Below are 16,573 nucleotides of genomic sequence, written 5' to 3'. Positions count from 1 at the left end.
TAGGTCTAAAAGTCACAGGATCTATTTTGAACCACTGAAAAAACGACGTAGGGCATTCCAACGGCCATCGCATCACGTCACATCTTTCATAGAGCCGCACGGCGTACATAATTGCAGCCAAGATGGACGGCAGGCAACATTTGCACATATGCGCCCATGTCTGCAGCTTCACGTGGCGCTGGGTCCGGCAGGGCACCATTGTACATATCAGTAAATGATCTACAAGCCGAGCAAGTTATCAATCGTGAACTGACATCACATCCACCAGGCAGACAGCGAGTGGGTGACGGTAATGACCCACCGTGTCCTCGGGAAGCCCGCGTCTAGTACTCGCCATACTTGCTCTCCATGTTTCATGGTGGAGCTATTGATCGGCAGAGAGAGCTGTATAGAAATGGAAGTTAACCCTGTTTCACGCTCTCTTCTTATCGTAGAGAAATTAAGGGAAAGAAGGAATGCCGTCGGTTAACCTTCCACCGGAAGTCTAGAGGCAATAGCAATACCAGCACGACCGATGTATAGAAAGTGAAAACCTGCACAGGATCAGCAAAACAAGAGAAATAAAATAAAAAGCAGACTACATACGCTACTGCAGAACTGCACCATCTACAGCAGGTCCGCCACGCTGCCGAAACCAGCCCGAATGTGGATTCGGGATAACAAAAGGAGGAGGTAACCCGATCATGGTACCCACTGGAGAAAATGATCGAAGACAAGGCCCAGCTTAAGTAGTATGTATGATGTTCAATTCACTATTCTGGGGGCTGTAAATATTTCATAGACGCCGTTCCCCTGCCCTGACCCTTCCACCGCAATCTACCGGGGTATATGATTGAATTGAATTAACTATCTGTACAAGTGGAATCGTCACGTCGTTGTTTTCGGTTGCTGTTGCCAACGTGTTCTAACCCAGTGCGGAGTATTGTCCTGCACATACACACACCGGGTTGTTAATCCTCGCAGCTGCCAAGTCTCATCGTCTGCGTAAGACAGGATCGGGGTTTGCACCGGGAGGGCGTGCAAGTCCCATAACCTCATGAAGACCGGGGAGCATCAAACGGCGTACTCGGCTCAATCTGAGGGGGAAAGAGAAGTCGGCGTTTGTGTTGGTCAATATTGATAACCTCGAAAGAGGGGCACTCTCGCTTCTTAGCGCGACGATGTCGGGTTTCAGAGTTAACCTTCAGTCCTTCGCCGCCGTGTTTCGAGCGCGGTCGACCATGACAGATCTTGGCAAGAAGCCTGTGCTCTTTGATCTCTTTCTCCGATATGCTCTTAAGGCCTTCACGGCTTTGCAGCCGCTGGTAGGCGAAGGATAGGGGTTTCGCTAGCGAAAGTCCGTCACAAGCTTGATCCAAACAAAGCTTCTGGGCTGGTCAGTCTTGTGTGGTGTGTTCTGTTTCTCCATCTCGAGAAAGAGAACACTTTCGAGTGTATTTCTTACTCCGATGTCATCCAACACCGCTCATGCCTCGGGCAAATGAGACACCCCCTCGTTCCACCCCCATTCCTTGAGCAGCTGCTTGACACGATACTCAGTCGCCCAGCCCAGATCAGCGTCGATAGCCCGTAACAGCCGGACGGTCATCCTCCGCTCGCGCGGATCAGTCAGGCACTGACCCGCCACGAAGAGAGGCTGCAGCGAGTTAATGCGCACGCTGCCCTCCGGACGGGCAAGGGCAATTCCTAGAATCTCACGACTATGAAGACGGATCTCGTTTTCGATGGAGCGGTACGAATTGAGTCTGTTTGTGATCGTGGATCTGCGGCTGGTGGATTCGTGCGGTTTATTGATCAGCAGCAGAATCCGTGCCATGTGGTAATGCTGCATGCTTGATGCACACATGGCCAGGCTGAACCATATTTCCTGGAGAGTGGCTAGATCTTCTAGTTCCTCGTTAGGCTTGTGTTGTGCAACCCGCGTGGGGTCAATTCTAGCGCTGGGTTGGAAGGTTGCAGGGAGGCCGTTGTACCAGTTGTCCAGCTCGTTTTCTAGACGGTACCATCGTTCAAGAAGGACTTGCTGTGAGACTCCGAGGGGACCGGACTGGGCGGACTGGTCGTTCAACATGCTGTCGCCCGCGCTAATGAAGTTGACTATCTTGGACCCGATCCAGATGAGTGCGTTGCAGATCAGGTCCTCTTTCATGACGTCGTCACCTTCGGGGTATCCGGTTGCATTGGTGTTGCTGGGACAGACAAAGCCCATACCGTCGATCTGCAGCCCGGCCTCGGTCCATAATAGGAGATCATCCGGATTTAGTCTCGTGCGGCTCTCATTGATAACTGCAACCCCCGTCAGCGTTGATACAACAAACGCAAACCCCAAGAAAAAAAAACTCACAGGCAGCCAAATAATCCTGTCTCGCAAAATTCCAGAACGTCGCCTTTCTCGCCTTGGAAAGTCCCGACTTCTTTTGCGGCTGATACGACTGATCTCCCGGCGACGTGAGTTGTTCAAGAGGCATCATGCCCACTTCAGCGACATCCAGCAACGACTTGACGCCACTCAAATGCCGATTCCACGCCGGACCAGTTGCATCCAGAAACTCATACACCGACAAGATTGCCGTGGCAGCCAGGATTTCATCCGAATGACCCCCATGAGAAAGTCGACTATTGGAGACGCGTCTTCTGCGCTTACGTGGGTTTTCTGGGTTTCCACAAAGCTCAGCCGCCTGCCATTGCCCAAAGGCCTCGGGCGTGCTTAACGGCGGCGGACCCTCCGCGTCTGGCTGGAGCTCTTTCATCAATAGCTGAATGGCCTTTTCATAGTACTTGGCCCCGCACCAGATCCAGTCCTCGTGCTTTTCGGGCCACACTTCCATCGTGGCTTGCCGTGAGCATACACCACCCATGGCAGCCTTGGCGCCTTTGACTCGGCCCAGTTGTTTCGCGGCGTATGCGCAGGCCGCGTACTTGAGCAGAGGGTTGGACTGCGCGCTCGCGGGAACATATGATGCGAAATAGGTACCTAGGTCGAACAAATCCATCCTGGAAGCGGGTCAGTTATGGTGTCAGTCAAAGAGAAGTGAAGAAAGTACCATAAACCCGGCACTTCACTATAATGCCGCAGCAGGAAGGCCACCTCGAAATCCGACTCTCCGGTATTCTCAGCAATGCCCCGCAAGGTTGCCGCCGGCCGCGATGGCAAGGTGGAGCTGGCGCGATCAGCAATACTCGGATCAATCGGCGGCGACATCGAATGGGATGGATTGAGCAGGAAGTTGAGGTTACTGTTGCTATTATGATTGGTATTACTGCTGTTGGAAGGAAGCGAAATGGACGGCGAAGCCGGCGGAGGCATGGTTCGGGTCTGATTCGGAGAATGATACGACGAACTATCCGCCGAGACGGAGGGGTGGTCTAGCGGCGAATACGGAAATCGGTGATCATGGCTCGCGACCGCCGCGGACAGGGCTTCCAGGCCGTGTGTTTCTGCGTCTGACGGTCGGGAATCTGTCGTCGCGCTGCCCCATCGGCGGCGGCTCTGTCCTGGCTCTGCGAACGAGGCCTCGAGGTCGTCTGCGTAGGGATCGGAGTTGTCGACAAAGATGACTGGATCGCCAAAAAAAGCCCCCGGTCAGCGCCAACCCACTAACTAATTTGAAGGGAAGAAATCATACCATCTTTGGGGATATTGAGCCACACGCTGTCCTTGTCGAAGGTATTCTTGTACGAGTAGAAGCCCTTGAGATTCCCGTCCCCGCTACCGTCGTTCATTGAGGCATTCTGTTGGTGACGGAACACGACGCCCTCACCCCACCGGCATTCGCGCGCGCCTTTGGCGCATTGGGAGCACTGGGGTTTTTGTTCGTCACCTAAGATGAACCCTGTCAGTCTCTGTGGGAGCGATGTGCGAGGTGAGGATCGGCTTACATTTCAGCTTCCGAGTCCGGCACGTCAAACTAGAGGATGAGGCGGTTAGTTAGTCGCCACAAGACAAGAGATGCACTCACCAGCCAGTTCGGGATCGCATGCCGGGTCACGAACGAAAGCTAAGCAGCAGCAGCATCCGAGATCATCAGAGGCTGGCGTCCGGGTGGGCAGAAGGGGTGAGTGAGAAACGGAAAAGATAGACAGAACCGGAAAAAAAGCAGCCCCCTTCGGGGCGCGCCAGAACTGGAGATTGCGGGGAAACCAGGTGACCCGGGGCTCGGCCCCCAACAGATCAGATCAGGTCCACCACGGTTACTATGTATGGACTTCGGAAGTTCGCTTAATAGAATAGACTAATATCATTCATTGCCACGCTCGCGTAGCTATCTACATGGTAGAACCTCGGCTATTGTACATCCAATCCAACACAGGAACGTATTCACAACGGAATAAAAGTATCCGCACGTAGAGACAGTAGGCAGAGGTGGTCAGAAACAAAGAATAAGAAATCTCGAAGATAGAGAGATAGAGAGAGAGGTCGCGGAGAGAACCAGCGCGAAGTATTGCGAAACAGAAAAAACGCATGATGAGGGAGTAAATAGTAAGACATTAAGCGGGTGGGGGGTATCCATGGGAGAGCCGCAGTTGCTTCCGAAGAACGCGGATTTTTCAAAAGGAGTCAATCGGTAGAGGGAACAAAACATTAAACGGTCGGGGCACCGGGTTGCGGGTTATGCAGCGAGTTGAAGAGATACTCCGGAGGCACGCGTTGCATGTCGGAGGGTCGGTCGGTTCCGAAACTTTGCGGAGCGGCCGTGTAGCCCTGGCGGCGACGCTGGATCTTGTTCAGGATGACGCCGGCGACGACGATGAGGAAAACGCAGCCCAATGCGCAGCAGAAGGCGACTAGAACCACGATTCCGTTGGAGTGGTGTCTGGCTGAGGTTCATGTTAGTATGAGAATTCACGGACAGGGCAAAGGGTAGAACTTACTGCTATTGGAGTACGGGTTCTGCTTTTCGGAGAACAGTTGCGACATGATGCCCGGCTGGCCGTTGGACTGCGTGGACAGGATGAAGGGCGTGACCGCCGTGCCGTTAAACAGGGCAGCGGATCCATCTCCGAAGCCAGGAATCTTGAGGTCGCCCATAACCAACAGCGTCTGATCATCGTTCAGAGTCGAAACACTGTCGTGATCCTGAATCACAGGGAGGACCTCCAGGCCGCGGATGACCGTGCCATGGGAGAACAGACTGCCGGGGGAGTTGAAATTTTTGCCGTCATAGCTCAGGAGGAAAGCCGAGCCATTGGTGCTGGTACCCCCCAGCCAGAAGGTCGAGATATCCTCGCTGGCAGGGGTAAAGGCAGTGATGTCGCCGGGGATGTCCGAGGTGGACGCACCCGGGAAGGAGGCCCAATTGGCGTTCTTCGAGCTCCAGGTGGCCACCACACTCTTATTTCCATCGACATTCAGATCTCCAATGGCGATCATTTCGTCGCTGCTGGTCCATTCAAGTGCCAGCACAGTGCCGTCGAGATTGACACCCGGCCAGCTCCATATGTCCTGGGTCGGATCGTAGGAGCAGACCGCCGCGCAGGGGACAACTCCAGCTGTAGAGAAGTCACCTCCGACGTAGATGTCAGAGGAACCCGGGCGAGTAACAACTGTATTGACGACACCATTGAGCGCCGCGGGTTGGGGGCTGACGAAGACACCATCAGTGAGATCGTAGGCCACCAGTCCACCGATTGTAGAAGAGCCGACAGATCCAGTGATATTTCCAGCCGCCCAGAGGGTGTTGTTGGACACAATCATGGAAATGAATGTCGAGGTGCTGTTGATGCCCTGCGGCAGGCCGGAGAGAGACTCATCGGCGCCATCAAGGAAAACGAGGTTCTCGATGGTGGACCCATTAGTGTTCTCGGCGATGAAGTGTCCACCCAGGATGGTGAGATTGCGGCCAGAGCTGGTATCGTATACACCGTTGACCAATCCTTTGCTCGATGAAGATTTGGCGTCGTCGATATGCATCGACAGAGGAACAAGGCTCAGGTCGGTAGGATTCTGCAGCGACACTGCGCCACTAGAAGCAAGGCCATCAGTGGCGACATTGCCGGCCAGGATGCTGGTGTTGTTCACAGAGACAACCGCCGACAGATGGCCAGCGAACTCCATCTGCGTGACATTGAGGTTCTGCAGCCAGGCCTTTTGGGAGGGAACCCAGATGGCAAACCCATCGACAGCCACCGCGGGATAGCTGTTAGAGGCAGAAATCTGAGTGAAATCACCGCTCACAGCGATAGTGGTCCCGCTGATCGCCGTAGAGACATTCAGCTGAATGGGGTAGATCGAGTCCACGGGCCCGTTGAGTCCGGCTCCCAAGGGTGACCACGAGTTGGAGGAGGATGAATAGGATGCAACGTATTGCAGGCCATCCGCACCTCCATTGGCGGTGTTGGTAAACAGACCACCAACGTACAAAACATCATCCAACGTGACCATGGCCGAGACCTTCGAGTTCAGACCACCATCGGGCATCGCTGTCGCCTTCCCATCATTGATGGACATGACATGACCAAATGTCGAGTCGGAAAAGTTCCCACCGACATAGACGACATCATTAGACTCGGCCATGCTCAAGATCGAAGCGGAATGGCCCAGCTGATCACCGACCTTGTTGATGGTATCCTGTTTCAGATGTGTGGTGTCCGCCTTCACGGAGTTGGGGTTATAGTCGTACAACCCATTCAGGCCTCTGGTGCCACCGCCTGAGTGGCTGGAGTTGTCTGATTTGGAAGTGTTGAAGAGCGGCACGAACTGAACACTTGAGGCAACCACAGTCTGGGCACCTGAGCCAGGTTTGGCTTTCAATGTCACCTTGGGGCGGAAGGAGTTGCTGCTGGCGTCGACGTAGCCGGTATAGATCGTGTCGTACTTGTCATCGTCATTGGTCTGGTAGATGAAGACTGGAGCCAGTGGACCAGAGTCGGTGCTGACATCGACGTCGACTTGGACAACACCACGGGAGCCGCAACTGCCATCATCATCGCAACCAGGCGTATAGAGAGTCACGTTGTACTGTCCGGATTCTTTGATGTCGGGCACAAAGGTGACAGCAGTATCGGAAGAATCAGAGCTGGTCACCGACGCAGAGACGTACCCTGACTCCACAGTCCAGGATCCTGTCCGGGTAGACTTGGAGGGAAAGTCGATACCAGCACAGGTGGGTTCGTTGTAGCTGTCAATGGCGTAGCTGTTGATGATATTCGAGAAGACCTCGATACCGTTGAGACCTGCCCCTTGTCCGTACCAATCCAGGATCTGAAGCATGAATCCTCCCGTAGTGACAGGGTTGACCAGTTCGAAATCCTGGTACTTTTCGGTGTGAGAAAGCGGGCAGGACTGATCGCAATAGGCCTGGTTGCCGTTACTATCGGTATAGGTCAGGTTCATGATGCCGTCATCAGGGAGTCGCTGGAGCAGGAAGCTCTTGGTGCCTCGTCCATCCAACTGGGTGTTGTAGAGGCGGATCTTGGCCGGCTGGATTTCATAGTCGAAATACGCCTGCCAGTAACCGGGAGACGCATCATAAAGGAGCCAGGTCTGACCTTCACCAGCGACACCGCTTGTCGAGCAGACCACATTGCGAGGATCTTTGTAGCCATTCAAGGTGGACACGTCGTTGGAGGAGATGTCAGCAGTCTGAAGGTTCACCACTTGCATGCCGTGCGATGACGAGGAAGAGGACGAGGAAGAGTTTCCGATGCCACTGAATGAGCCTCCAAAGATGATGTGACCATTTTCTGCCTGCAGGATCGAAGTAACGGGACCATTGAGGCCATCGAAGGGAAGAGCCTGCCAACCTTGACCAGGAACCCAGGCAAGCGCGTTGGTCGTGTTGTCGTGCTTCAGATCACCACCAACGTAGATACGGTTGGTTGTCTGATCGCATGCCGCGGCCGCCACGGACCCGGAGAGGCCCGGTAGGGCCGTGACCTGGGTTGTGTTCGGGTTGAAGAGAGCGGCGCCGGGGGTGTCAACACCGCCCAAGGTCGTGAAGTTCCCGCCAACAAAGATCCCGGCGAACGTTCCATCTTCCTGCGTAAAGGAGCACATGGTCGTGATCACGCCATCGGAGGACGAGATGTTGGTGAGGATGCCGTTCGGGAGGGGGGTGAGGATCGACTGTGGGCCATTGGTTTTGGTGTTTTCGGTCTGGCCTTCGTACGAGTAGAGGGAGACGCCGTCGAAATCGCCGGTGATGGTGACGCGACCGAGCGAGGAGAGGTCCAATTCCGGAATTGAGACCTCGCTGAAGGTCAGGGAGCGGACTGTTGATGAGAACGCTAATACGCCGGCCGCCGCAGGCCCTAACAGTGAGGGAACCCTCATTGTCTCGGGCGCGACGACTGGCAGAGATCCACTGAAGTGTAGCAGATGAGAAAAAAAACAAGAAAGTCAAGAGCGAAAGTTGGGTGGGAGACGATGAGTCGTCGGGTTAAGAATTCAGGAGGCCGTCAGGGCCGCGCAGACGCGTGGACCAGTCAAATGACAGAAAGGAGTGACAAGAATGTGGTATGGAAATATTCTTAGAAACGAAGGAATGTAAAAGAACGGATCATGCTGGGAGACCGAGGCCTCGCTGCAAAGGCAGAAAGCAAAAAGAACGAATGACTGACGGTGGTGAGTTGGGTGAATGAGAGAGCGGGAACGAAACAGGGGAGGGAGAGAGGACTGCGGATGATACGCGGATACAGCGCGGTGACAGAGAGCATTACCGCTAACTCCAAGCCACCCGATACCATCCCGCCCCAGCCCACATTAATATGGTTGTGATCAGTGGCCAGATATGATGGTGGTGGTAGTAGTACGCTCTTGAGATGTTTTTTGATACCTGAGAATGTCTCTCACAATGTCGTTGCTGTTTCTATAGGAGGCATGATTTGATGGGCAGGACGGGTGCTGTTATGATGACATCGCCCGGAGTTGTATGAGGATCTACTAACGGTATGATTAGTTGCCCGCTTCAGCGCTAGTGTGTACGGTGTGGTACAGACTTGCGCCAACTAAGACAAATGCCAATGCGACCAATGCGGCCTCCTGTCGAGTTGGCAATTGAATTACTATAGGCCCTCTGCCCATCACTTATCTACCTATGAACGGTCGGTATTTATAGCAATGGTGCAGGGCCTCATGGATTATGGGTTGCCTGGATTGTTGGTCGGCTGGCCTTGCGGGGTCAAGGCTGTCATGACTTGTTGGCTGACAGGGGGGCCTAGAGGAAAGATGCTATTCCCAGATCGAACTCGAGGTTGAATCATGTTTCACTGCAGCCGTGGACCATGGGATGTGATGTAGCAAGTCTGGCGGGAATGAAACTATATAGTTTGAACCCCCTGGCATCAGGTAGGGCTATTGCTCCAACGGAACCCCATCTCACCTTGCGATACAGGATCAGGGAAAAGAGATCACCTAGAAGGATCCCTGTCAGATAAATCACTATTCATCGGCACTCACCTCGAGAACAGGGAGTGGCAGAATATAGAATGTAGGGGTGCCTGACTGCCTCAGGCACCACAGCTAAACTCCATCGGGTGGGAAGTGCCACCCCTACCGCGACTTGACTGGTTCACTCACGCGCAACGCGAACTCTGAACTTCCCAGCTTCCAACCACCGACGCCAACTGTTGCCTGCCCCCCATCCCTGCTTGAGCTGGATTTGTTCATCTCCGTCATCTCTCTTTTTCCTCTCCGTCATCTCTCTTTTTCCTCTCCGGTCACTCATCCCATCCTCAATTCTTCCCTGACCACAACAACCAAAAAAAAAAACCAACTCTTTGAGGAGCTCCTCCGTCATGTAAGCTTCCTTTGCCCACGCTCGATGCGACCGCTACTGACAACTGCTCAGGGAGAGCTTCGACAACATCTACTTGGACCTGTCCAAGCAACCAGGAAAATGCAAGCTGGCAGAAAGCGGCCTGGGCTGGCGGCCATCCGGCGGAGGCGACACCTTCACCCTGGACAGCGGCAACCTCGGCGCAGCTCAATGGAGTCGGGCGGCGAAAGGATTTGAACTGAAGATTCTGTCCCGGACATCGGGGGTGATCCAGCTGGATGGATTTGACCAAGAGGTAACGTGCGCTGAACCTGGTGATCAACAGGCCACTGACGGAGGCTGGCTGGGTAGGACTTTGAGCGCCTGAGCAAGGCCTTCAAGATCTGGTACGGCGTCAACGTCGAAAACCGCGAACACGCCCTCCGAGGATGGAACTGGGGAAAGGCGGAATTCACCAAAGCAGAGCTGGCCTTCAACGTGCAGAACCGACCGGCCTTTGAAGTTCCCTACTCCGAGATCTCCAATACCAACCTGGCGGGCAAGAATGAGGTGGCTGTGGAATTTGCGCTCTCCGCCACCGATGCGAACGGAACCAATGGGCAGCCGGCTGGCAGTACCAAGAACCGAGGCCGAAAGGCAGCCGCGGCCCCGGACGAGTTGGTCGAGATGAGATTCTACATTCCCGGAACAGCTGTGAAGAAGGAGAAGGCAGAAGGTGCCGAAGGTGCCGAAGGCGAAGAAGAAGAGAATGAGGAAGAAGTCGAGGAGCAGAATGCAGCCAACCTCTTTTACGAGACGCTCATGGACAAGGCGGAGATTGGAGACGTTGCGGGAGACACTTTTGCCACCTTTTTGGATGTGCTTCATCTCACCCCCCGTGGTCGCTTCGATATCGACATGTACGAGTCGTCCTTCCGGCTCCGTGGCAAGACCTATGACTACAAGATCCAATATTCTTCGCTCAAGAAGTTCTTCCTGCTCCCCAAGAACGATGATACGCACACGCTCATCGTGCTGGGCTTGGATCCTCCTCTCCGCCAGGGGCAGACCCGTTATCCTTTCTTGGTGATGCAGCTGAAGCTGGATGAAGAGATCAGCCTGGAGCTGAATATGACAAAGTTTGTTTCCCCCTTGCCATTGCTGGGATGTTGCTGACAGGGACGCAGTGAGCTATTGGAAACTCAGTACAAGGATAAGCTGCAACCGCGATACGAAGAGCCGATACACCAGGTGGTCACCAAGATCTTCCGCGGGTTGTCCGGGAAGAAGGTGATTATGCCGTCGAAGGATTTCACCAGGTTAGTAGATGGGATTCAGTTTTGTAGAATGCTTTTCTGACCATTCGCAGCCACCACGGCCACCATGGAGTCAAGTGTTCGATCAAGGCCAACGAAGGGTCTTTGTACTTCTTGGACAAGAGCCTCATCTTTGTTCCCAAGCCCGCTACCTACGTCCAACTGGAGAATATTGCCGTGGTGACGATGTCGCGTGTGGGCGGTGCGATCTCGGCCAGCCGGACCTTTGATATCACGGTTAGTTTGAAGGCCGGATTGGGCGAACACCAGTTCAGCAACATCAATCGGGAGGAACAACAGTCCCTGGAGGACTTCTTCAAAGCCAAGAGCATCCGCTTGAAGAATGAGATGATTGAGGATGTAAGTTTTGCTCTGTGACATGGGTTATCTAGTGGTCCCGTTCTAATTTGGTTTGGTAGACTTCTGGTCTCATTGCCGCGGCTCTGGACAACGACGACATGGAGTCCAGTGGAGATGAGGGTGTCCGAGCTGACCGTGGCTCCGCTGATGAAGATGACGAGTCGCCCGATGAGGACTTTGATGCTTCTTCGGACTCGGATGTGGCGGAGGAGTTTGACTCGGCGCATGACACCAGTGGTGATGAGGACAGCGATGTGGAGATGGGGGAGGGGTCCGATGAAGAGGCTGACCGACCGAAGAAGAAGAGCAAGACGGGGTGATCTGTACATCTATTTCTTTCTCTGCTCATCCATCCCAGAGTGAATTTCTGCCATTCTCTATACTTCTGGGGGGCCACGTCGCTCACGTGGGCGGTGATTGGCCCCCTCCCCCCGGCCGGTTTACCCCTGGCTGCCACCAACCGTTGGAGACGAACACGTTGATGATGGCCCAACAATTATGATGATAACTATTTTCTTCCGAGGAATCACGTCAGGTCACTCAATTGGTTCCCTGCCTCAATAATAATAGCACCCTTCTCCATGTCTAGTGCTGGCCAACCCGTAACTAGTAGATACATCGCACTCCCCAGCGGGTCGATCCAAACCCAACCCAGCATAGGCCAATCCAGTCTTCTGGGCCCCCCTTTCTTTCCCAGACTGGAACTCACTCTCCTTCCTCCTTCCCAACCCTCTTCTCATCTTCCGCTCTTTTTGCTCTTTTTCTCTCTGCTCTATTCCCAGCATCCTTTTTCGCTTGGGTTCCCTTTTTTTTCTTTCCTCCCTGTCCTCCCGCTTGGACGCGTTGATCTCGATCCCCTCCCCCTTTTTTTTCCCCCCAGCGTTCAGGTATGAGAGCATCCCTGGCATTGGGGATCTTCCGAAACTGGCATTTTGGCCAAACCCCCCTTGGGAGAAGACCCCGCTCTGGCCTGCATCGGTTGCGCTGACAGCATTATCGGTGGATTCAGAAGACCACGACCTTTCCCAACCTTTCGAACACGACCAACTTTCGCAATGGGTAAGCTCCTGACTGCGGACTTGTTTTCCCAATCTCCCTTCCCAACTACCACAACCACCCACCATTGTCCACCATGAGTCGTCCTCTGCTGTTCACGCCTGCTGGCTCTTACACGGAGCCTTATCCTGCCCGATCGACGAGACTGCCACTCGGTCATCACCTTCCACATCACCACTCCCGCGCTAACTCGGAATACTCTCTAGCTTCGCCGACTGCGAATGGATCCCCGGTCGCGTCCCGGGACTCGCCCACGCCCAGCAGCGGCAAGGAATCGCCTTTTGTTGAGCGCAGCAACCCCATGGGCTCGGGCATTGCCCAGACCGTCAGCTCTCGCGACCCCAAGGCCGTCGCTCAGGCCGCCACCGACATGAAGAACGTCGTCCGCCGCAAGCTGACTGGTTACGTTGGCTTTGCCAACCTGCCCAATCAGTGGCACCGCAAGAGTGTTCGCAAGGGTTTCAACTTCAACGTCATGGTTGTTGGTAAGTCAACTCCGAAGACTACGAGAAAGCTGTACGCTGACGGGGAAAACAGGTGAATCCGGACTCGGAAAGTCGACCCTTGTCAACACCCTGTTCAACACCTCCCTGTACCCGCCCAAGGAGCGCACCGGACCCAATGCCGACATCATCCCCAAGACCGTGTCGATCCAATCGACTAGCGCCGACATTGAGGAGAACGGCGTGCGTCTGCGCCTGAGCGTCATTGACACCCCCGGATTTGGCGACTTTGTCAACAACGACGACTCGTGGCGCCCCATTGTCGAGAACATCGAGCAGCGCTTCGATACCTACCTGGAGGCCGAGAACAAGGTCAACCGCAGCAACATTGTCGACAACCGCATCCACGCTTGCGTGTACTTCATTCAGCCCACCGGTCACTCCCTGAAGCCCCTGGACATTGAGGTGATGCGCCGTCTGCACACCAAGGTCAACCTGATCCCCGTCATTGCCAAGGCGGATACCCTGACCGACGAGGAGGTGGCGCTCTTCAAGCAGCGCATCCTGGCCGACATCCAGGCCCACTCGATCCAGATCTTCGAGGGCCCTCGCTACGAGCTGGACGACGAGGAGACCATCGCCGAGAACCAGGAGATCATGTCCAAGGTTCCCTTTGCCGTTGTCGGTGCCAACTCGGAGGTCACCGCCGCAGATGGTCGTCGCGTGCGTGGCCGTAGCTACCCGTGGGGTATCATCGAGGTGGACAACGAAGAGCACTGCGACTTCGTCAAGCTGCGCCAGATGCTCATCCGCACCCACATGGAGGAGCTCAAGGAGCACACCAACAACTTCCTGTACGAGAACTACCGCTCGGACAAGCTCACCTTGATGGGTGTCGCTCAGGACCCCAGCGTGTTCAAGGAGGTCAACCCGGCCGTCAAGCAGGAGGAGGAGCGAGCCCTGCACGAGCAGAAGCTCGCCAAGATGGAGACCGAGATGAAGATGGTCTTCCAGCAGAAGGTGGCCGAGAAAGAAAGCAAGCTCAAACAGAGCGAGGACGAGCTGTACGCCCGGCATCGCGAGATGAAGGATCAGCTAGACCGGCAGCGCGGCGAGCTGGAAGAAAAGAAAAACCGCCTCGAGAGCGGCCGCCCGCTCGAAGAAAAGGGCAAGCGCAAGGGTTTCTCCCTTCGTTAAGCTGTACCTCGCTGGTGATGAGGCACGGTGCGGTGGTCCTCCGATGCCAATTTTCAGTTGGCTCATGATTGGTGACTGTCCTGCTTGTCTCTTTGCAGTATGTTTTGGCAAAACCTCGCAACAACCCCTCCCGTTCTTTTCCTCCATTTTTCCTTTTCTTATATTTCTGTGTTTTTTGACTCCCATCCACTCCCTCGACTCTCCTTCTCTCCTCAACTAACTTACGCACTTGTTCTTTTTTTTCGCGGGGTGGGCCCACGGACCCAAAAAAAACAAAAGGTCTTTTCCTATGAAAGCAAGATTAATTAATATCTCATGCTGCTCAGACGGCGAGGATGGTTCCTGTCTGTCTGTCTGCTGATTGGGTTAAAGGGGGGTGAACAAGTCGCCTGGGATTACCTTTCTTGTGATGTACTTTTTTTGCTACGCCATATCTTGTTTTTGTTCCGGAGAACCCAACCTCTTTCTGTGTGCCCTATTACCCGTATGCGCGCTGTCTGCCTCTCTCATTTTGTTTCCCCGCCCTCTGTGTGTACTCTTTAGGGCAGGTCGGTCTTTTTTTTGACTGTCTGTCTGTGTGTTAGTTCAATTGCAGCGCTTCGGCTTCTCTACTATTCTTGGTCTCTTTCTTGTAGAAAGACTGGTTATCGAGCAGTTGTCTGTGTATATCATTGACTCTTATCACTCCCCTGATGTCTGCAATCTCGCCTCTCCACTCTTCTTTCAGGTAGATCTACCGTCAAGAGTAGATCCGACCTAGAGAAATATGAATTCAATTGACGAGTAGGCTCTATCACTCCCCGCACATAGCTCATCATTAATATCTTTGCCAGTCTTCCAGTCCAGATTGGAAACTTTGTAGTGCTTGTACATCTGTAGATCATAGTTTCGATTGATAGATCAAATGTTGACTCGAAGTATATATTTTGGCAGACAGGGCAGAATGGCATAATCTCGCACACGACCAGACCCGGTGATGGGTCCAGTTGACGTGTTCACAAGCAGCGAGAACCATCATCATACTCTAGCCTCGGTAGATGGTCGTCAGGGACGAGATGAATATCCCCGTATCCTGCAATCACCAATAATAGTTGATCATTGCACAGTAAGTCACCGACGTCATGGGCAGGCGGTGTTCATAGCCAAGTCCACCCGACCAGCCAAGCACACGCCAGCTTGTTCCCCCCTCCCCGCCCGCACCTTCCCAGCCATTCCCCCAATTCCTTTCTTCCCTTGATTTCGCTGCTTTTACCTCATTACTCTTTCCCACATCGATTCGCACGACTCTACCTCCTTACAACTCACCCCCCATGGCTCCTCCTCCTGCTGCCACCCTGCCTCTAACTGAGCGACTCAAGGCTCTGGCCCAGACGCTCCAGTACGTGATCCACACCGCTGGAAGCTTCCCCCGAGTACTGACGCAAAGCTCCCTCATAGGTTCGCCTGGTTTATTGGGTAAGGTCAACCATCGTCGATTAACTCAATACCTTCTTGCTGACCTTGCAGACACTTGACCCTACTCGTTTCCGTCCTCCGCTACACCTTGTCCTTCATCTTCTTCAACTACTACTCATCTTCGGCCCGCATCGCATATCGCCTGGCTTTCATCTCTGCCGCCGTGACCTATGGAATTGTGGTGTACAAGGGCCACTTCGCCCGCGGCGTCCAGGGCAATGTACCCTCAATCCTGATGAAGCTCGTCTCCGACGAGAATGTGCAGTATCTTTGTGAGTTCCTCTCGCGTGCCAGGTGGCCTCCGGCGACCACCGGCTGATGCGATGATTCTCTAGGCATGGCCCTGGTCTGGCTGTACTCTCGCCAGATCATCCTGGCTCTCCTGCCCTTCAGCGTGTACTCGGTCTTCCACGTTGCGACCTATAGCCGCATGTACCTGATCCCGACCCTGCAGCCGCCGCCGCCCGACGCAAAGCCCACCTCCCCCAACTCCAAGTCCACTGCCAAGCAGTCGCCCCTCGCCGAGACCATTGGCCGCTTCATCAAGCAGTACTATGATGCTAGCATGGGTGTTGTTGCCACGCTCGAGATCCTCCTTCTGGGCCGCCTGTTCGTCTCCGCCCTCACCTTCTCCAAGGGCAGCTGGGTGCTGCTGATCGTCTACCTGGGTTTCTTCCGCGCGCGCTACGCCCAGAGCACCTTTGTCCAGCAGGCCGTTCGCCAGATCACCGCCCGCGCCGACGCCTCCCTCTCCCACCAGAGCACCCCGCCTCAGGTGCGCGGCGGCTGGGAGACCTTCAAGGGAATCGTGCGCCAGGTCTACGAGGCTACCGATATTAGCCGCTACATGGGCCCTTCTACCGCCGCCAACAAGAAGCCCCAGTAAAGGCGAGAAGAGGTTATGCTGGCAGGTATGTCTTCTGAGTTGAGCCTTTTCGAGGACTCATGACGGCATGACTTCAGCTTGTGCGGTGACATGTATGCCAATGTCGGTATAACCTGGATGGATGGCCATGATCTCGGGATTTGGTCCCGTCAAATTCATTGGACG

General features: G+C 54.4%; 5 protein-coding genes across 5 annotated transcripts; 3 read left to right on the top strand and 2 right to left on the bottom strand.

The window, feature by feature from the left end:
• Positions 1–1,465: 1,465 nt before the first annotated feature.
• PFLUO_LOCUS6472 (uncharacterized protein) lies at positions 1,466–3,979 on the bottom strand (the record flags this gene model as incomplete). Its single annotated transcript, XM_073784020.1, has 6 exons — positions 1,466–2,286; positions 2,345–2,994; positions 3,045–3,558; positions 3,627–3,821; positions 3,880–3,908; positions 3,960–3,979. The coding sequence occupies 6 exons, from the start codon at positions 3,977–3,979 to the stop codon at positions 1,466–1,468; spliced, it is 2,229 nt and encodes a 742-aa protein (XP_073640517.1).
• A 603-nt stretch (positions 3,980–4,582) lies between these two features.
• On the bottom strand, positions 4,583–8,272 carry PFLUO_LOCUS6471 (uncharacterized protein; the record flags this gene model as incomplete). The annotated part of the gene is made up of 2 exons (XM_073784019.1): positions 4,583–4,818; positions 4,873–8,272. The coding sequence occupies 2 exons, from the start codon at positions 8,270–8,272 to the stop codon at positions 4,583–4,585; spliced, it is 3,636 nt and encodes a 1,211-aa protein (XP_073640516.1).
• Positions 8,273–9,058: 786 nt separating this feature from the next.
• On the top strand, positions 9,059–11,691 carry PFLUO_LOCUS6470 (FACT complex subunit; the record flags this gene model as incomplete). The annotated part of the gene is made up of 6 exons (XM_073784018.1): positions 9,059–9,096; positions 9,789–10,011; positions 10,068–10,834; positions 10,883–11,014; positions 11,065–11,371; positions 11,431–11,691. The coding sequence occupies 6 exons, from the start codon at positions 9,059–9,061 to the stop codon at positions 11,689–11,691; spliced, it is 1,728 nt and encodes a 575-aa protein (XP_073640515.1).
• Positions 11,692–12,426: 735 nt separating this feature from the next.
• On the top strand, positions 12,427–14,067 carry PFLUO_LOCUS6469 (Cell division control protein 3; the record flags this gene model as incomplete). The annotated part of the gene is made up of 3 exons (XM_073784017.1): positions 12,427–12,430; positions 12,634–12,912; positions 12,965–14,067. The coding sequence occupies 3 exons, from the start codon at positions 12,427–12,429 to the stop codon at positions 14,065–14,067; spliced, it is 1,386 nt and encodes a 461-aa protein (XP_073640514.1).
• A 1,310-nt stretch (positions 14,068–15,377) lies between these two features.
• On the top strand, positions 15,378–16,408 carry PFLUO_LOCUS6468 (Transmembrane nucleoporin; the record flags this gene model as incomplete). The annotated part of the gene is made up of 4 exons (XM_073784016.1): positions 15,378–15,445; positions 15,505–15,522; positions 15,574–15,794; positions 15,858–16,408. The coding sequence occupies 4 exons, from the start codon at positions 15,378–15,380 to the stop codon at positions 16,406–16,408; spliced, it is 858 nt and encodes a 285-aa protein (XP_073640513.1).
• Positions 16,409–16,573: the final 165 nt, after the last annotated feature.

This window comes from Penicillium psychrofluorescens (genome assembly GCF_964197705.1).
Source record: "Penicillium psychrofluorescens genome assembly, chromosome: 4".
NCBI lineage: Eukaryota > Fungi > Ascomycota > Eurotiomycetes > Eurotiales > Aspergillaceae > Penicillium > Penicillium psychrofluorescens.
The sequence above is the reverse complement of the archived record's forward strand: the minus strand, read 5'-3'. Positions and strand labels throughout refer to the sequence as shown.